At 41.0% G+C, this 21,501-nt stretch overlaps 1 protein-coding gene across 1 annotated transcript in view; it reads right to left on the bottom strand.

Moving 5' to 3' along the window:
• The window catches only part of LOC134337692 (uncharacterized), a 194,524-nt gene that overhangs the window by 43,609 nt on the left and 129,414 nt on the right, over positions 1–21,501 (bottom strand). Inside the window, exons 3-4 of the mRNA XM_063032884.1 lie at positions 8,531–8,560; positions 7,152–7,185 (exon numbers count right to left, since the gene is read on the bottom strand). Coding sequence (XP_062888954.1) covers positions 7,152–7,185; positions 8,531–8,560 — 64 coding nt within the window. The remainder of the gene's footprint in view (positions 1–7,151; positions 7,186–8,530; positions 8,561–21,501) is intronic.

Genomic DNA, 21,501 nt, shown 5'->3' with positions numbered 1-21,501 from the left:
TGTGTTAGCTACCTTCAAGAGATTGAATCCAAGGAAAGCATCCGGTCCAGATTGAGTACCTGGCCAAGTACAGAAGGCCTGTGCTGACTAACTGGCTGGTATATTCACGGATATCTTCAACCTCTCACTCCTGCAGTGTGTGGTACCCACCTGGTTCAAGCAGGCTTCAATCGTACTGGTGCCCAAGAAATGTGTGGTGACCTGTCTCTTTTCTTTCTTTTTAAATCTTTTTATTGAATAAGTATACAAAAAGGTAAGCCATATAGGCACTAATACACTGTTAGAATATAATAAAATTACAGGAGATATTAATACAAAAAAAATGATACAAACAATGTAATTTAAACATAACATACTAAGGTAACATAATAGTATACTAATTTTTATATATATATATCAATAGAGAAAAGGAAAAAAAAAACCCAAAAAACCACCGTGCAACTAACTAAAAGCAAAGCAAAGCAATGGGCTAACTTGGAACCAAGCAGAGTTAAAAAACTTAAAATCACGTCCTCAATCCCGACCTCCATTAAAAACAGTAAAAAAAAACAAGAAGGGTATATTAATATGGAGCAAAAAAAAGGAGAAAAAAAATTACATTAAATGAAAATATTGAATAAAAGATCTCCAGGTCTGTTCAAATTTAAGTGAGGAATCATAAAGATTGCTTCTAATTTTCTCCAAATTCAAGCATAATATCGTCTGAGAAAACCAAAAAAAGGTGGTTGGAGCATTAAGCTCTTTCCAACGTTGTAAGATACATCTTTTCGCCATTAAAGTAAGAAATGCAATCATTCTACGGGCTGAAGGAGAAAGATTACTGGAAATTTTAGGTAGTCCAAAGATAGCAGTAATAGGGTGAGGAGAGATATCTATATTCAATACCTTGGAGATAATATTAAAAATGTCTCTCCAAAAAGTTTCCAGAGTAGGACAAGACCAAAACATATGAGTTAAAGAGGCTATCTGCCCCGGACATCTATCACAAAAAGGATTAATATGAGAATAAAAGCGAGCTAATTTATCTTTGGACATATGTGCTCTATGAACAACTTTAAATTGAATTAGGGAATGTTTAGCACAGATAGAGGAAGTATTGACTAATCGTAAAATCTGCCCCCAGTCATCCACGGAAATGATAGACCCCAATTCCTGTTCCCAATCTACCCTAATCTTATCAAATGGAGCTTTCCTAAGTTTCATAATAATATTATAAATCATAGCCGATGCACCTTTCTGACATGGATTAAGGTTAATTATAGTATCTAAAATGTATGTAGGAGGAAGCATTGGAAAAGAAGAAAGTATAGTACTTAGGAAATTTCTAACTTGTAGATATCTAAAAAAATGTATTCTTGATAAATTATATTTATTAGATAATTGTTCAAAAGACATAAGGAAACCATCTAAAAATAAATCCAAAAACCGTGAAATACCCTTAGTCTTCCAAATTTGAAAAGCACGATCCGTAAAAGAGGGAGGAAAAATATGTTACCTAAAATAGGAATCGCTAGCCCAAATTGGTTAAGATCAAAATGATGAAGTACATCCACAATTATGAAGTGCTTTGAGAGGCTGGTGTTGAAACATATCACCTCCTGTAAGAGTGGCAACTTGGATCTGTTCCAATTTGCCTACCATGGCAACAGGTGCCATCTTATTGGCTACTCATACAACCCTGGAACATCTGGACAGCAAAAATGCAAACATCAGGATGCTTTTTATTGATTATAGCTCAGCATTTAATACCATGATCCCCTCAAAACTAATCAGTAAATTCCAGGACCTGGGCCTCAGTACTTCCTTAGGCAATTGGATCCTGGATGTCCTCACTTGCAGTCAGTTCGCTCTGGCAAAAATATTTCCTCCGCAATCTCCATCAGCACAGCAGCACTACAGAGATTGTGTTTAGCCCACTGCTCTACTTGCTTTACACTTATGACTGTGTGGCTATGTACAGCTCCAACACCATATTCAAGTTGGCTGATGATACTACTGTTGTGGGCTGTATCAAAGGGGTGATGAATCAGCATTCAGAAGGGAAATTGAAAATCTGGCTGAATGATGTAATAACAACAACCTCTCACCCAAAGTCAGTAAGACCAAGGAAATGATTATCGACTTCAGGAGAGGGAAACTAGAAGACCATCAGCCAGTAATCATCAGAGGATCAGAGGTGGAAAGGGTCAATAACTTTAAATTCCTGGGTGTCACGATCTCAGTGAACCTGTCCTGGACCATCATATAAATATTATTGAAGAAAAAGCATGACAGCACCTCCACTTCCTCAGGAGACTACAGAGATTCGGCATGTCATCAAAAACCTTGGCAAACTTCCACAGATATGTGGTGGGAAGCATGCTGACCGGCTGCATTACAGCCTGCTTTGGGAACACCAATGCCTTTCAGTGAAAAATCCTACAGAAGGTAGTGGATTTGGCTCAGTTCATCACAGGTAAAGCCTTCCCAACCATTGAGCACATCTACATGAAACATAGTTGTAGAAAAACAGCATCCATCTTCAAAGATCTTCACCACCCAGGCCGTGCTCTTTGCTTGCTGCTGCCATGTGGTAGAAGGTTCAAGTGCCTCAGGACTCGCACCAGCAGGTTCAAGAACAGTTTCTTCCCGTCTACCAACAGGCTCTTGAACAAAAGTGGATAACTGCACACACAAGGTTTCTGGTGTTCCACAACCGATGGTCTCACTTTATGGAATCTTTATCTTGTTATTTTATGCTTCTTATTTATTGCCATTTATTTATATTTGTATTTGCACAGTGTGTTGTCTATTGATCCTGTTTACAGTTACTGTTCTATAGATTTGCTAAGTTTGCCCACAGAAGAAGAATCTCAGGGTTGAATGTATATTCTGGTAATAGATTTTACTGACCTTTTCCAAATCCTTTTTTATTAACCTAGGATATACGGATGGAGGAGTGGAGTTAACGATATTAATGATGTATTCGATGTAACATCTCAGCCTAGCCTTGATTTGTTTGTTTAGATTAGTTCTTTTTTTTGGTTCAGTTTAGTTTAGTTTTTTTTTACTTTGGGGTTTTTTTGATATTTTTTCTTTTTTTTCTCTACAATGTTCAATCATACTAAGAGTTTGGGAGGTCGAATACACTTGTATTATCTGTAGTTTTTAATTGTGTATGTCAATTATTAACAATGTAATCCCAATCTTTCTGCATTAATACTGTTGTTATGTCTGTACATTTGAAAATCAATAAAAAGATTATAAAAGAAAGAAAGAAAGATTTTACTTTGAACTTTATCCTTATTATTTTCTCTTTTGTATTTTGTCTTTTACACATTAGTTGTTTGTCTGCCTTGTTGGATGCAATCTTTCATTAATTCAATTATGGTTTCTTAGATTTACTGAGTCTTCTTCTTCTGGCTATCCATCCCATAGGATGATGATGGTTCCTTTCAGTGAGTTAGTGGGGTACCCCACTCCTCAGAAAGGAACAGTGTGTGCGTGAGTGGATTTTAGGTGAGTAGGGGGTTGCACAGGCCCAGACCCACCCTCTCGACATCCCCTCCTGGATCCAGTGGCATGGTGGGGTCCAAGACAGCTGGGGGAAGTTCTGTTGCAGTGAATGGCCAGACCAAGCTTCGATGCAAGGGATGTCCTTTCCGTGCTTCACGGCACGTGTTTGCTAGATGGCCGTTGACCCTACGAGAGTGTTCATCCGCCCTTTGACAGGTCTTGTTTTTCGTCCTGCAGGGTGTCCAGCCACCCTCCTCATCAGGCAAGCCTGGTGGGGGAGCCGGTTTAGTCGCCGACCACCCGACCATGCGACAGGTAGTACTGGGTTACGTGGTACCAATAGCACTCAGACGAGTGACCTGACCACAGATTTACTGAGTATGCCAGCAAGTAAACAAATCCGTTGGTTATGTATGTTTACATATACGCTCTTTGATAATAAATTCACTTTGAACTTTGAAGTTGAACTTTTGAACTTTGAACTTCATGCACAGACTATGGATGCCTTTCTATTGCTCTGCATTTTATCCTATCTGCCTATTTTCAGCCATGCTGTGAGATTCTGTAAAACACTTCTGGATTGGAACAGGCTGTTTTCTGGTAAAGGTGTACTTGGAATGTGGGAGGCCTTCAGAAACAAAATTTTGATAGTACAAAGCTTGCATGTGCCTGTCAGAATAAAAGATAAAGATAACAAGTGTAGGGAAGCTTGGTTCTCAAGAGATTTTGAGGCCCTGGTTATGAGAAAAAAAGCAGGTACATAGCAGGTATAAGCAAGTAGGAACAAATGACGTGCTTATGGAGTAAAAGAAATGTAAGAGAAGCCTTAAAAAAGAAATCAGGGGGGCTAAAAGAAGGCATGAAGTTGTTGGGGACAAAATTGGTCCTCTCAAAGACCAGAATGGAAATCCATGATCTTAACTGCATTCTTTACATCTCTATTTACACAGGAGACAGATACAGAGTATTTGGAAGTGAGGCAAAGCAGTATCAACTTGATGGGCCGTGTACAAATTACATTGGAGGAGGAGGTGCTTGCTTTCCTGAGACAAATCAGGGTGGATAAATCCCTGGGGACTGACAAAGTGTTCCCTCGGAACCAACGGGAAGTAAGTGCAGAAATTGCCAGGCCCTAGCAGAGATACTTAAAACATCCTTAGTGACAGGAGAATTACAGAGGACTGGAGGATAGTCAATGTTGTTTCACTATTTAAAAAAGGCCTTAAATATAAACCAGGAAATTATAAGTCAGTCAGTTTGACATCAGTTGTGGAAAAGTTATTGGAAGGTATTCTAAGGACCAGATGTATAAGTATTTGAATAGACATGTACTGATTAAGGATAGTCAGCATGGCTTTGTGCATGGTAGGTCATGTCTAACCGATTTTATAGAGTTTTTCGAGGAAGTTACCAGGAAAGTGGATGAAGGCAAGGCTGTGGATGTTGTCTACATGGACTTTAATAAGGCCTTTCACAAGGCCCAGGATGGGAAGGGGATTAAGAAGGTTCAGTCACTCAGTATTCAAGATGAGGTAGTAAATTGGATTGTTGGAAGAACCCAGACAGTACTAGTAGAGGGCTGCCTCTCTGACTGGACGCCTGTGACTATTGGTGTGTCACAGGGATCAGTGCTGGGTCCTTCTCAATGGTGGAGTTTAAGAGGCTTTTAAACAGACACAAAAATGTGAATGGAATGGAGGAATATGGATGATACTCAGGTAGAGGATATTTAGTATAAATGGGCATCAAGAGCAGCACAACATCATGGGCTGAATGGTCTGTCCAGTTCTATGTTCTATATTTGGTGCAAAGACATTGAACTACATATCGACAGTTTTGATCTCTGTGAGCATAGTTGTGTTAGGATGTATTCTGGAGTAGGATTATATAGTAAATATTAAATTATTAGCAACCAATTATTAGCAACCATTTTTCATATTTGTATATGGATTGTGGGTTGAATTCAAAATGCAGCTCAGAACAGTAAATTGCAGACCAAGTAACATCCACATAACTGGTATATGTCTGCATATGCATGAATGCAATTGATACCCCATTACATGAATAGGATTCAGAGACCACAGTAATTAATACTCAATTTGGGTGTATTGGTGGGAAGATCTAGGTATTTGAAAATGACAGATTGACTCAAAATAAGCATTATGAGGGCATTGCAACTATAGAAATTGTCCTCTTACCTTTGCTTCTTAACATATAAAAATGTGCTGTAATATTCAGTTGGGGCATCTCTGTCTGTCTCACTCATGACTCTAAAACACTGTCAGCTTGTGTGTTTGTGTGTGTTCTGAGTAAAAGATCACTTAATATCTACCATCTGCGTCTCTCCAGTGACCTTGTTCATGTTACAACAGTTTTACTGCACCTATAACCGCAAGTAGGGAATATTCCATTGCATGACCTCCAGCTTATGACTGTAGGAGTACCCATCCTCAACTCAGATCCTGAAGCAATTGCTACATTAGCTGCTCTGGATTATATTGTTGAAGAATTTAGCACTGGTAATATCATTCCACACCTGATGAAGCTAGCTGGGCTTCATTTTTTATTTTGCAGCTGGTCATTAATTGGCACTCTTAAGACCATAAGACCATAAGATATAGGAGCAGAATTAGCCCATTTGAGCCATCGAGTCTGCTCCGCCATTTCATCATGGCGGATCCATTTTTCCTCTTACCTCCATTCTCCTACCTTCTCCCCGTATTGCTTCATGCCCTGACCAATCAAGAAGCTATCAACCTCTGCCTTAAATATACAAAAATACCAGGCCTCCACAGCTGGCTGTGTCAATGAATTCCACAGATTCACCACTCTCTGGCTAAAGAAATTCCTCTTCATCTCTGTTCTAAAAGGATGCCCCTCTCTTCTGAGGCCATGTCCTCTGGCCTTAAACTCTCCCAACATAGGATGCATCCTTTCCACATCCACTCTATCAAAGCCTTTCCCCATTTGGGCGCCCCTCCAGAGCCAGCAAACGCTCCTCATATGACAAGCCGTTCAATTCTGGAATCATTTTCGTGAATCTCCTTTGAACCCTCTCCTGTTTCTGCACATCCTTTCGAAAATAAGGGACCCAAAACTGTTTACAATACTCCAAATGAAGCCACACCAGTGCTTTATAAAGTCTCAATATTACACCCTTTTGTAGTAGAAGGGTTACTTTGCCATTCCACAATATTGTCTAAATCCTGCTGTGAACATCATTCTCTGAGGAATTCAGAGTAGTGATGAGCAGTGGAGCGTGATTCCAGCTTTGTAAGTTATCAGCTCATCTCAGGTCTCAGAATGTGACATTTGTTCCCACTGGACAGTTTCAATTCAGGAACCAGGCAGATCCATAGAATTGAAGCCCAGTTACTGTTCAAAATTCATCTTAAGTCCTTCACAAAGACCATTTTGTTCCTCTACAGTTGTAACTTTTAAGTTGATTAGCATAATTTTATAATGTACTGGATGAAATTTTAAAGAGCATTGATATTGTAGTCAAAGTTTTCATTATTTAGAATGGGAGATAAATACTCATGGCAATATCCAGTAAAATATTCTAAAAACAAATAATTCAGTTAATTACCATTTGAAAAATATTCAGAACTAATAAAAATGGTAATAAATGTTAAAATAAAAATAGTAATACTTACTGGTGATGCAGTGTATGATAACAGTTAGAAATGCCTGGGATTAAACAAAGACTTGTGTGAAACAAAATCACAACATGCTTGGCTTGTAAATAAGTACGAAAAATGTTGGTTCAGTAACTCAAATGAAACTCGCATCTTGTTATTCTGCAATAATCTGAAGCAATAAAACATAGAGCACAATGCCACAGTACAGACCCTACATGATGTTGTTTCAACCTTATAACTTACTCTAAAATCAATTTAAACCTGCCCTCCACTTTTCTGTCATTCATATGCCTAACTAAGAGTTTATTTAATGTTCCTAATGTATCTTCCTCTGCCACCAGACTGGGCAGTGCTTTTCATGTACCCACTGCTCTCTGTGTATGAAAACGTATCTCTGACATCTCCCCTGTGCATTAAAATTATGCCCCTCGTAAATATTAGCCTTTTCCACCCTACTAAATGGGTATACATCTTGTACAATTTTATCACGTCATCTCACATCCTCCTTCTCGCCAGAGAGAACAGCCCTAGCTCACTTAGCCTATCCTCATAAGACATTTTCCAGAATCAAAGCAGCATCTTGGTAAATCTCCTCTGCACCCGCTCTAAAGCTACCACACCCTTCCTATAACTGAGGTGACCAGAACTGAATGTAATATTTGAAGTGTGGTCTAACTAGGGTTTTATAGGGTTCCTGATGAACCTCTTCTGCAGCCTCTCCAGCATATGTGTACGTTTCTGTTTCATACTCTCCCACAGAGTAATGCACACAATTCACCAGCTGTGGCCAAATCAACGTTTTATGAAGTTGCACAATAATCTCCCTGCTGTTAAAGTCTGTGTCCTGGCTAATGAAAGTACATATCCCCTATGTACTTTTCACTACCTTATCTAACTAAACATATTGATTAAAATATTTCACAGCCTCCAAATGGATGTAACAGTTTGCAACCCCAAAGGAAATCAAGAAACAGTGACATCTAAGGCATGATTAATTGTTTGCTGAAGTTGTGAGGAATCTGAAGGGCCCTCTCTGTAGAAAATGTTCCTAAACACCAGCCAACCTTCTGAACAGCAGTGTTCAGGGGACCCGGATCCCAATGTGGAAAGGTAGATCTCTGTTGTAATTGACTAATGCATTCATACCACATTGCTTTACCAGAAAAATTGGGTCAGGCAAAGGCCATTCAACCCTTTGAGCCTGCCAGAAAGTAAGAACTTCTTCCAGGACCCTCAAGGAAGGTTCGTTAACCCTTGAAGCTACAGCCTGATCAGCTCACAACATAAAATGTGTCAAACACCATAATCTCTCTTTCTAAACCTTTCACAGAGTTAATGAGTAAACAGTGGACAGAAAATGACCATTTCACATTATTCTATGCTGATAAACTTACCAAAAATACTTTAGCCATTTTCTTCAAACTCTGGAAAAGAAAATTCTCAGTTATGAACTATTAAATATAAGCATCCTGTAAAATGAATGAAAAATACATTTGTATTAAATTTACATCTGCAGTAATACAGTATGCAATATACAATCTTTTCTAGTTTAAGTTTATTGTCATCGACATATGAACACATGATATAAATGTTGTTTTTCAGCATCAACAGCAGCAGGAGGACATGATAACAAGTCAAACATAAGTTAACATCAGTAGACAAAAGACAGAACACTAAGTGGCCACTTCATTATGCACACCTGTACACCTGCTTGTTCATGCAAGTATCTAATCAGCCAATCATGAGGCTGTAACTCTGCCCATAAAAGAATGCAGACATGGTCAGGAAGTTCAGTTGTTGTTCAGGCCAAACATCAGAATGGGGAAGAAATGGGATCCAAGTGACTTTGACTGTGGAATGATTTGTTAGTGCCAGACAGGGTGGTTTGAGTTTCTCAGAAACTGCTAATCTCCTTGGATTTTCACCCACAACGGTCTCTAGAGTTGACAGAGAATGGTGCAAAAAATAAACCAAAAAAAATCCAGTGAGTGACAGTTTGGTGGATAAAAATACCGTTAATTACAGGTCAGTGAAAAATGGCTAGACTGGTTCAAGCTGACAAGAGGCAAAAGTAACTCAGATAAACATGCATTACTACACTGGTGTGGAGAAGACCATCTCTGAATGCACAACACGTTGAACCTTGAAATGGATGGGTAGAGGAAGACACTCAACGGGCGGAGACTCAGAGACCACTTTATTATGTACAGGAGGTACCTAATAAAGTGGCCACCAAGTGTGTGAGTAAATAATGTGCTCTGGGCACAGGCCCTATTGGTAATTTGTCATCCGCCCTGAATGCAGTCTCAGGATTTTGAACGTATCAGTAGAACTTCCACAGCTTCTCAGCAGAGTCAAACTCTTTCTCAGCCCCTCAAAATAACTAACCAATTGTAAACTGGGCATCTTTGTAACTATGCCCCTCTGAGCAACTTCCTGCGTCTATCTGAACTGCCATATGTATGTAGGTACTTGACCCTGCTATTCTAGACCAGACCCCACTAAATCTTTCTTCTCCAGGATTCTGAGGACATTTAATGAATGCTCTACACAAGGATTCCGGTTTCCTGGCATTTCAGCCCAGAAATTAGACTGTCCACTTCTCTGTTAAAAAAACTACTGTTACTATGGGAACCAATGTGATGTTCATGCATGTTTGGTCCATTTTCAAATGCTTTATAGGTTAGGACTCCCAACGATCTCTACAGTGAAACGTCTGAATCTGGGCTTAAGCTTCTACGGAAAAGTCATAGTTTAGTCCCTTGTAACTACATTTTGTTTCCTCAGATTCCGCAGCAATAAAATTAATGTTTCCTAAAAAAGCCAACAGCTTCAAAGTTCAAAGTAAATTCATTATCTAAGTACATATCTGTCACCATATACAGCCCTGAGAATCATTTCATTCTATAGAATAACCGTAAGAAAATCAATGAAAGACTGCTCAACTTGGGCATTCAACCAGAGATCATCATTTTAGAGCAAGTAATTCCCTCTTCTGTCACTTTACATGTACAAAAATCTTTTCTTCAGATTGTTCAGTCCAACGATAGGACCATAAGATATAAAAGCAGAATCTACCCATTTGGTCCATTGAGTCTGCTCCACCATTTCATCATGATTTTATTAGACCTCTGAATCCCATTCTCCTACCTTCTATCTGTAACCTTTGACATCCTGACTAATCAAGAACCTATCAGCCTCTGCTTTAAATATACTCAATGACTTGGCCTCCACAGCCATCCATGGCAATGAATTCCACAGCATCTTCATGCTCTGGCTAAAGAAATTCATCCTCATCTCTGTCCTAAATAAACATCCTCTATTCTGAGGCTGTACTCACCCAATTTTTGGGACATCCACTCTCTCTAGGCCAGGGTTTCTCAGTTGGAGTTCCGCGAGATTAAAAAAAAACATCTCATTAGAGGTCTCTCAGCCCAATATGCAAGTGCGCAGTAGGACCATGTTTATTTGTTTGAGTCCATTCTCAGTGTTTGACAGGAGATAGGGGAGAGAAGGGTAGGCTGATAATTGGAGAGTGCTGTATTGCATGCAAGGGAGGATGGTAGGCTGATGAGGAGTGTGAAGTGCATTTTCTGAGCATTGAATTGACTCACCCATTTTTACATCTTATTAACCCCTGTGCATTACAGACATGTCTGATGGTCCATTGTGGTGATATTTGAGTTACAATGTTCTGAGTCATTTCACTGCACTAGTGTAACAACGAACACAAAAAAGTCTGTCTTTACAATGAAAGCTACTTACCAATGGATTTTACATGGACTGGTGATCCGAGTTATCCTATTCCATTGTGCCTAGTCTGTGGCAAACAACTTACAAACGCAGAAATAGCTCCAGCAAAATTGAAAAGACACCTAACTATAAATCACAGCCATATGCCACATAAAAGTGCTGGTTATTTTAAACAGCTATTGGAATCTCAAAGCAAACAGAATAAAGTTTTTGTTGATGAAGTCACAGTTATTAAAAAGACTCAGAATGCAAGTTATTTAGTAGCAGAGCTTACTACCCAGAAAAGGAAAAGTCACAAAGTTGGTGAGAACCTAATATGCCAACATGTAAGATTATCATGAGTATAGTGCTAGGACAAGATGCAGTACGAGGAATTGAAAAGGTTTCATGCTCAGGAGTGACAGCATGATCATTGGTGTCTGTAAAGGCTAATTCTGGATCTGCAGACTCTGGAGCAGTAGGGACACGGGAATAGCTGGGATGCAGGCACCTGGGTAGTAGGATACTTCCTGCATCAGCGTTCTCCAGCAGTCGCTGTCACAAGCCAGCCGCTGCCACTCACTGACCTCCATATTTGCCTGAGAGAGCTACTGCTTAAGTTGGCCTTTGTAGCTCTTGCCCAAAGCACCATGATCTCTCTTGCCCTGACACAGTATCTTCATAGAATACTGCTTTTGGTAATCTGGAGTTGTCCATGCGAGATACGTGGCCTGGCCAGCGGAGATTCCTGAGTGGCAAAGTGGCTTCAATGCTTGGAAGTTGAGCTACTTGTTGTTGGAGACATGATGCTGCCAGCTGATACCCATGATGGAGTGGAGGCAGTGATAATGGAAGTGCTTGAGGAAGCCGATTTCCTTGAGGTACGTTTCCTTGGCATCTGTACTAATGGTGCTCCGGGATTTGGAGCCGTATAGCAGAGTTGTGATGACGGTAGCCCTGTACACCTGGCTTTCTGTGGACGGACGCAGCTGGTGGTTCTTCCACACGTTTCTGGAGGCACCTGAAGGCACTGCAAGCTCTGGTGAGTCGATTGTCAATGTCCCTTCATACATTATCATCGTTGGAGATGGCACTGCTCAGGTAGGTGAACTGTTCAACCGTAGTGAGAGAGTGGTCGTCAATGATGACCCGAGGTGGATTGTAAACACCACGAGGGAGCTTCTGATGGAGGATCATTGTTTTCTTTATCTGAGCATTAACCCAAAAGTCCTTGCAGCCTTGGCAAATTTAGTGACTGCAGCCTGTAGAATGTCCTCTGAGTGAGTGAGAAGAGTACAGTCGTCCCCATATAGTAGCTCAAGGATGGGCTCTTGCATGGTTTTTGTTCGGGCGAGAAAGAGGCCACTTTCAAACAGTACGATAAGTCGATGTATTGATGACATGTCACATGATGCTGAAGAGGTTTTGTGTGATAAACTGAAACACAACAGGTTCTCTATCCAGGTTGATGAGTCAACAAATTTCACCAATAAATGTCATGTTGTAGCATTTGTAAGATTTGTAAATGATGGTGAAATTCAAAAAAACTTTTTCTGTTGCAAAAAGCTGCTTAAAACAAGCAAAAGCCAATATATGTGTAATGTTTTGTCTTCATACAAGGGGTGATTGGTAAGTTCATGGCCTAAGGTAGGAGGAGTCAATTTTAGAAAACCTAGCACATTTATTTTTCAACATAATCCCCTCCTACATTTACACACTTAGTCTAGCGCTTTTGGAGCATACTGGAGCATACGGATCTCTTTTTTGTAGAAGTCGGCATCTTGGACCTCCAGAAAGTGGTCCACAGTAGGGTTGATTGATAAGTTTGTGGCCTAAGGTAGAAGGAGGTGAGTTATACAGCTCTCGTTACATGCACGTGCAGTTCAACTCTTTGAGTGATCATGCAGAAAGTTTGAAGTTAATAACTTATCAAACAAGATTGAGTGATGTCGGTGATATTATTTAACCTGGTGATTGACTGGGCTATGAGGCAAACAATGAAAGATAAGCAGGCACGAGAAAATCTGCAGATGCCAAAAATTCAAGCAACACACACAAAACGCTGGTGGAACGCAGCAGGCCAGGCAGCATCTATAGAAAGAAGTACAGTCCACATCTCGGACCACAAAGGGTCTCGGCCCGAAAGGTCAACTGTACTTCTTCCTTTTGATACTGCCTGGCCTGCTGTGTTCCACCAGCGTTTTGTGTGTGTTGCAAAGATAAGCAGAGAAGCATTAGGGTGACTCTTCTCTCTACTGTGACTTTGAGGATAACCTCACAATATTTAGCAAAATGTGTGAGGAAACTGGACTAAAGTGGACTTGGATGCTGCCTTTGGTTCAGATGAGTATTTGGGCCTCTGCTAATAGAACCATTGGTTAACCTCTACATGAAATCATAATGGGACTGCCCTTGTGCATGCCATTGGATGTGCCACTGGGAGTTAAACAGATGGATCTGCATAACTTGGATGAGCATAATCTGAACTATTGTTTTACCAGATATCATCAACAGGTAATAGAAGCCCAGCAACCTTGAGCAGACACTAAGTACCACGACATTGAGCCCAGAGATTACGTGGTGGTGCGAACATTTAAAAGAAAGAATTGTTTGGAACTTTGATTTGAAGGATCATTTCAGGTATTGCTGGTTACTAATATAGCCATTAAGTTAAGGGAAAAGCCATCGTGGATTCACGCTTCTCACTGTAAGAATGTGCCTAAAGATGTGAAAAAATATATAAAACCACTGAGAGTCCTAATGACAGCGATTGGATTAGCCCTTGTTTTTTCTCTGACAAGTGTAACTGCCATGAACACTTTCTTAGGAATGTGCAAACAGGACCAATATCCTAAGCTGCTGGGTTTGTATGGAGGTCCAGGCACATGTGGTGCCTGGGTTTGTACGGAGGTCCAGGCACAGGTGTGCCCTTTAATGGAACAGAAATGAACTGTTATTTTAATTGGTCCAAAACCTCTGCCCAGGATACGTTGGTGCAACAATGTTGGGGAAAAGAAACATAAACCCATTCTTCCCCTTATCGGTACTGTCAGAATTTCACAGGGGGCAGATGGGATATAAACTTGGAAACGAGTGATTTAGAGAATGACCTATATGCCTTCAAAGGACAATGCTAACCCTGGAGTAAAAGGACTTAGTGTTGTCCCTGGGAAAGGTAATATTTGCCTATGGAACTGGTAAAACAGCACGGACCTGATTAACATGGCATCAGCATTAGAAGATTTAGCAAATGTGAAGCCATGGGCACTCACGTGGACCCCAGTTATGCTTTCCTTTTTGTTGACTACATGGAACAGGCCATGTTCCCAGCTTACACTGGTATCACTCCCCAACTTTCTTTACGCTACATTGCCGACTGCATTGTGGTTGCTTCTAGCACTCATGCTGAGCTTGTCAACTTCATCAACTTTGCCTCTAACTTCCACCCTGCCCTCAAATTTACCTGGTCCATTTCCGACACCTCCCTCCCCTTTCTCAATCTCTCTGTCTCTATCTCTGTAGAGTTTATCTCCTGATATCTTTTACAAACCCATTGATTCTGACAGCTACCTGGACAATAGCTCTTCCCACCCTGTCACTTGCAAAAATGCTATCCCCTTCTTTCAGTTCCTCCATCTTTGCTGTATCTGCTCTCAGGATGAGGCTTTTAATTCCAGCATTAAGGACATATCTTCCTTCTTCAAAGAAAAGGGCTTTCCTTCCTCCACCATCAACACTGCCATCACCAGCATCTCTTTGGCATGCACGTCTGCTCTCACCCCATCAGGGATAGGGTTCCTCTTGTCCTCACCTATGACCCCAGTAACCTCTGTGTACAGCACATAATTCTCCGCAACCTCCCTACCTGCAAGTAGAATACCTGGCCCTACACCTCCTCCCTCACTATCATTTAGGGCCCTAAACAGTCCTTCACCTGGGAGTCTGTTGGGTCATATACTGTGCCCGGTGCTCTGAGTGTGGCCTCTTGTATATCTGTGAGACCCGATGTAGAGTGGGAGACTGCTTCGTCGAACACCTACGCTCTGTCTGCTAGAAAAAGCGGGATCTCCCAGTGGCAACCCACTTCAATTCATCTTCCTATTCTCAATCCGACATGTCAGTCCATGGCTTCTTTTACTGCCACCTTGAGGCCATGTTCAGGTTAGAACAGCAACACCTTATATTCTATCTGTGTAGCCTCCAACCTGATGGCTTGAATATCGATTTGTCAACCTTCTGGTAGTTGCACCCCCTTCACCATTCCCATTCCTGTTTCCCTTTCTCACCTCACCTCCTTGCCTGCCCATCAACTCCCTCTGGTGCTCCCTCACTTCCTTTTCTTCCAGGGTCTTTTACCCTCTCCTATCGGATCCATAAAACCACAAGACCATAAGGCATAGGAGCAGAATTAGGCCATCCGGCCCTTCCTTTTTTAATCTCCTCCTCAACCCCAGATCCTGGCTTTCTCCTTGTATCCTTTGATGCCACGTCCAATCAAGAACCGATCAAACTCTACCTTAAATACACCCAACGACCTGTCCTCCACAGCTGCATGTGGCAACAAATTCCACAAATTCGCCACCCTTTGACTAAAGAAATTTCTTTGCATCTCTGTTTTGAAAGGGTGCCCCTTTATTTTGAGGCTGTGCCCTCATGTCCTAGACTCTTCCACCATGGGAAACATCCTTTCCACATCTTCTCTGTCTAGGTGCTTCAACATTTGAAAAGTTTCAATGAGATCTCCCCTCATCCTTCTGAATTCCAGCGAGTACAGACCCAGAGTCATCAAACATTCGTTGTATGATACTCCTTCATTCCTGGAATCATCCTTGTGAACCTCCTCTGGACCCTCTCCACTGCCAGCACATCTTTTCTAAGATGAGGGGCCCAAACCTGTTCACAATACTCAAGGTGAGGCCTCACCAGTACCTTATAAAGCCTCAGCATCACATCCTTGCTCTTGTATTCTAGACCTCCTGAAATGAATGCTACCATGGCATTTGCCTTCCTCACCACTGACTGTACCAGTAAGTTAACCTTCAGGGTGTTCTGCAGGAGGACTCCCAAGTCCCTGTGCATCTCAGATACCTGGATTTTATCCCCGTTTAGAAAATAGTCCATACATTTATTTCTACTACGGAAGTGCAGGACCATGCATTTTCCAACATTGTATTTCATTTGCCACTTTCTTGCCCATTCTCCTAATCTGTCTAAGTCCTTCTGCAACCTACCTGTTTCCTCAACACTACCTGCCCCTCCACCAATCTTCATGTCATCTGCAAACTTGGCAACAAAGCAATCTATTCCATGATCTAAATCATTTATATACAGCATAAAAATAAGTGGTCCCAATACCAACTCCTGCAGAACACCACTAGTCACTGGCAGCCAACCAGAAAAGGATGTTTTTATTCCCACTCACTGCCTCCTACCAATCAGCCAGTCCACTAACCTTGTTAGTAACTTTCCTGTAATACCATGGACTCTTAACCTGGTAAGCAGCTTCATGTGTGGCATCTTGTCAAAGGCCTTCTGAAAGTCCAAATATACAAAATCCACTGCATTTCCTTAATCTATCCTACTCGTAATCTCCTCGAAGAATTCTAACAGGTTCGTCGGGCAGGATTTTCCCTGAAGGAAACCATGTTGACTTTGTACTATCTTGTCCTGTGGCACCAAGCACTCCATCACCTCATCCTTAACAATTGACTCTAACATCTTCCCAACCACTGAGGTCAGGCTAACTGGTCTATAATTTCCTTTCTGTAGCCTTCCTCCTTTCTTAAAGAGTGGAGTAACATTTCCAATTTTCCAGTTCTCTAAGACCTTACCAGAATCAAATGATTTTTGAAAGATCGTTACTAATGCCATCACAATCTCTCACACTACCTCTTTCAGAAACCTGGGATGAAGTTCCTCTGGTCCAGGTGACTGATGCACCTTTGGGTCTTTTAGCTTTTTGAGCACATTCTCTCTTGTATCAGTAACTGCAGCCACTTCTGTTCCTTCACACACTACAACATCAGGCATACTGCTAGTGTCTTCCACAGTGAAGAATGATGCAAAATATTCATTTAGTTCATCAGCCATCTCCTTGTCCCCAGTTATTATTTCTCCTGCCTCATTTTCTAGCAGTCCTATATCCATTCTCATTTCTTTTTTATTTTTAACATCCTTGAAAAATCTTTAACTATCCACTTTGATATTATTTGCTAGCTTGCTTTCATATTTCATCTTTTCCCTTCTAATGATTTTTTTCTAGCTGCTCCCTCTCTCCAGCACTTTCACCTATCAGCTTCCCAGCTCTTCACTTCAGCCCTCCCACTCTCTCTGTTTCACTTATTACCTACCACCGTGTACTTCTTCATCCCCCTTCCTCATCTTTAAACTTTCATCCTTTTTGCCAGGCCTGATGAAGAGTCTCGGCTTGAAGTGTCGACTGTTTACTGTTTACCATAGATGCTGCCTGGCCTGCTAAATTCTTCCAGCATTTTGTGTGTATTGCTATAAAGGTGCTTTGGTTGAAGCATAAGATTAAAGCTATTTTTTTCCAGATGAAACTTGACAGGAAATATACCTTCCCTTGCAAGTAAGTTAATAAATGACATAAATAATGTAATCCACTCTGAATTTGTTGTAGTTTGTCTCTGTATATTAGAAGACCTGGTTGAATGGTACATGACAGCATACAGGAGGGAGATAACAACAACCTCCTTCAGGAGAGGGAAACCAGAGATCCTCATCAGAGGGTCAGAGGTGGAGAGGGTTGGCAACTTAAAATTCCCAGTTTTTCATATTTCAGAAGACCTGTCCTAGACCCAGCACATAAGTACAATTGTGTAGAAAACACGGCAGCCACCTCCCCCTCGTACCCCATCTGTTACTTATTTTTATGCACACATTCTTTCTCTCACTCTCCTTTTTCTCCCTCTGTCCCTCTGAATATACCTCTTGCCCATCCTCTGGGTCCCCCCCCCGCCTTGTCTTTCTTCCCGGACCTCCTGTCCCATGATCCTCTCGTATCCCCTTTTGCCTATCACCTGTTCAGCTCTTGGCTCTATCCCTCCCCCTCCTGTCTTCTCCTATCATTTTGGATCTTCCCCTCCAACTTTCAAATCCCTTACTCACTCTTCCTTCAGTTAGTCCTGACGAAGGGTCTTGGCCTGAAACGTCGACTGCATCTCTTCCTACAGATGCTGCCTGGCCTGCTGCGTTCACCAGCAACCTTTATGTGTGTTGCTTGAATTTCCAGCATCTGCAGAATTCCTGTTGTTAGCACACCTATTTCCTTGGAAATCTGCAGACATTTGCATGACATCTAAATCTTTGAGAAATTTCTACAAATGTATGATGGAGAGAATACTGACTTACTACATCACAGCCTGGGATGGAACCACCAATGCCTTTGAATGCAAAATCCTACAAAAGGTGGTCAATTTGGCCCAGTCCATCATGGGTAAAACCCGTCCAACCATTGAGCACATCTACATGAAATACTGTCATAGGGAAGCAGGCTCCATTATCAGAGATCCCCACCATCCAGGTCATGCTGCTCCCTGATACCTGAGGACTCACACCACCAGGATGAAGAATAGTTACTATGCTTCAACCATCAGGCTCTTGAGTAAAAAGGGATAACTACACTCAATTACCACATCATTGAAATTTTCCTACAACCAATCACCTCATTTAAGGACTCTTTATCTCACTATCTCAGGTTCTCAATATTTATTGCTATTTATTTAAATGTGAATTTGCACAGCTTGTTGTCTTCTGCACTCTGGTTGATCCTTCACTGATTCTGTTATAGTTACTATTCTATAGATTTGCTGAGTGTGCCCACAAGAAAATGAATCTCAGGGTTGTGTATGGTAACATACATGTACTTTGATAATAAAATTTACTTTGGAATTTGAACTTCTTTACCACCTGTGTTACCACTTTCTGGAAATTATGGGCTTGGGCACCTAGATCTCTTTGTTCATCGACATTCCTTCGCGACTTACTATTTATTGTGTATATCCTACCTTTATTTGGCTTCTCAAAATCCAAGTTATTAGTGCATACAGCAAACAGCAAAGGTCTCATCACTGATCTCTGAGGTACACCTCTGGTCTCAGACTTTCAATGGGAAAAGCATCCTTCTAGCAATCCAATTTTGCATTCAATGAGCCAGTTTGTCTTGGAGTTAAGTGTCTTAACTTTCTGGACCACACAGGATCATATCAATTGTTTGCAATAGATTTTGACACCAGCAAACACAATTATGTTGTTTTGTAAACCAAGATGAAAGCATTTGATCAGGACAAAATGTTCAATATATTGTTAAACCATCACATATCTCTGTGTTAAATTCCTACAAATGCTGTTTACAGCTTTTTATAGCAATATATGTAATGTAAAGTTTCAAATGGTTTCCAGAATTGGTTCTGCCTACACTATTCATCAAAAGATGCTAATCCTGGTAAGATTTATAAACAGAAGAAACAGAAGATTCATTTGTAGCACACACAAAGTGCTGGGGGAACTCTGCAGGTCAGGCAGCACCTATGGAAATGAACCAACAGCCAACGTTTTGGGCCAACACCCTTCTTCAGGACTGGAAAGGAAGGGGGAATATGCCAGAATAAAAAGTTGGGGAGAGGGGAAGGAGGATAGCTAGAAGGTGATAGGTGAAACCTGGTGGGGGGGGGGATAGGTAAAGGGATGGAGAAGGAAGAACCTGATAGGAGAAGAGAGTAGACCATGGGAGAAAGGGAAGAAAGAAAGAGGGTCACCAGGGGAAGGTGATAGGCAGGTAAGAAGAGGTAAGAGGTAAGAGCCCTGCATGGGAATAGAAGAAGCAAGGTGGGAGAGGAATTTTTTTTAACCAGAAGAAGAAATCGATATTCATGCCATCAGGTTAGAGGCTACCCAGACGAAATATAAGGTGTTGTTCTTCTATCCTGAGGGTGGCCTAATCATGGCACAAGAGGGGACCATACACTGACAAGTCAGAATGGGAATGAGAATCGGAATTAAAATGTTTGATCACTGGGAAGATTCAATTCTCTTCTTTTCAATCTCAAGAACTGCTTCCATCTTAAAATGCTATAAATTTTATAAAATTTTGGTCTTTAATACTGGTCACAAACTCCTGAATTTCCAACTCTAAATCCTGGAACTCCCTCCTTAATTACATTGTGGGAGCAACTTCACTAGAGAGAATGCAATGAATCAAGTTGGCAGCCCACCAACAGCTTCAGGCTAAACGATGCCCAGATCCCAAAACATGAATTGAAATTGTTATCTGTAAATTCCTGTATAGAGTCTCCATGCACTTATTGCTCTTTTAACACTTCAACCATCAAGATCACAGAAATGCCCTGTGTACAGATTCAAAGCAGTAGACCACCTCACAATCCGTCCTCAATCTGCCCCATCTATGGAAGAGATCCGGTTTCCACATTGGCCTCACTACCCACCTCAGAACTAACAAAACTAGAGTGGTAGCAAGTCATCATCGATCCTGACTGACTTGATAAGAACATTTCTTAAACCTGCAACTTTTAAATACCTTTTAACTTTAAAATTTTCCCTGCTTGTGTGCACTAACAATTCCTGTTTCTCAGTTCTAAAGAATACAAAAGTGAATTCAGAAATAATTACCTGCAGGAGCCACCTATGACCAAAGTTTCATGAGAACAGTGTTGTTATGCAACCTGTTGGCACATTATTACCTTTTTATATATTTTCAGGGAACCAATGGTTGGAAAGAGGAGGTGTTTAAAAAGGTGTCATTATGAAAACATTTCAGCTTAACATTTCAAAATCAGTAAAATAGTAGGAAATCATGTGACAGTCTGATGTTGTAATCTAATATGAACGTCACATATTTTCTGAAGTTGTTGCATTCAGAAGAAGATATGAAGGACATATTAACAGAAAAATATAAAATGATGTTTAGCTTTACAAAGGAGCTTAGATTTATTTAAGTATAGCAAGGGTGTGGATGTCTTTACTGTCTCACAACAAAATAGTCGCAATAGGTTTTGATGGAATGCTACTGAAAGCAGCTCAAAGAGTGCACATTAACTCAAAGCATGGGAGTCCTTCAGCCCATCAAGTTGATGCCAGCTATTAAGCACCAATTTACATTAAATAATTCTATTCATTCACCCCAAGATACAGAACTACTAACCAACTTACAGGGGCAAATTAACCTACCAAATCTCAAACCTGTACGATAGAACATAGAAGATCCGCACATCCTGTCATTTATGTGCAGATCTCAGAGTTTTCTTAATGCCCCTACTACATTTGCCTCTACCATCACCCCTAGCAGGGCATTCCATGCACCCAGCTCTCTCTCTGTGTAAAGAACTTACCTCGGATATTCCTTTTATTCTTTCCACCAATCACCTTAAAATTAGGTTCCCTTGCAGTAGCCAGTTCCACCCTGGGAACAAAGTCTCTGGATATCTACTCTGTCTATGACTTCTATCATTTTATATACCTCTATCAGATCACCTCTCATCCTCTTTCCCTCTAAAGAGAAGATCCCCAGATCACTCAACCTATAAGACATGCTCTCTAGTTCAGTCACCCTCTCTAAAACTTTCACATCCTTCCTAGGATGAGGCGACCAGAACTG

The sequence above is a fragment of the Mobula hypostoma genome, chromosome 25, assembly GCF_963921235.1.
Source record: "Mobula hypostoma chromosome 25, sMobHyp1.1, whole genome shotgun sequence".
Classification (NCBI taxonomy): domain Eukaryota; kingdom Metazoa; phylum Chordata; class Chondrichthyes; order Myliobatiformes; family Myliobatidae; genus Mobula; species Mobula hypostoma.
This window is presented reverse-complemented; position numbering and strand designations above follow the sequence as displayed.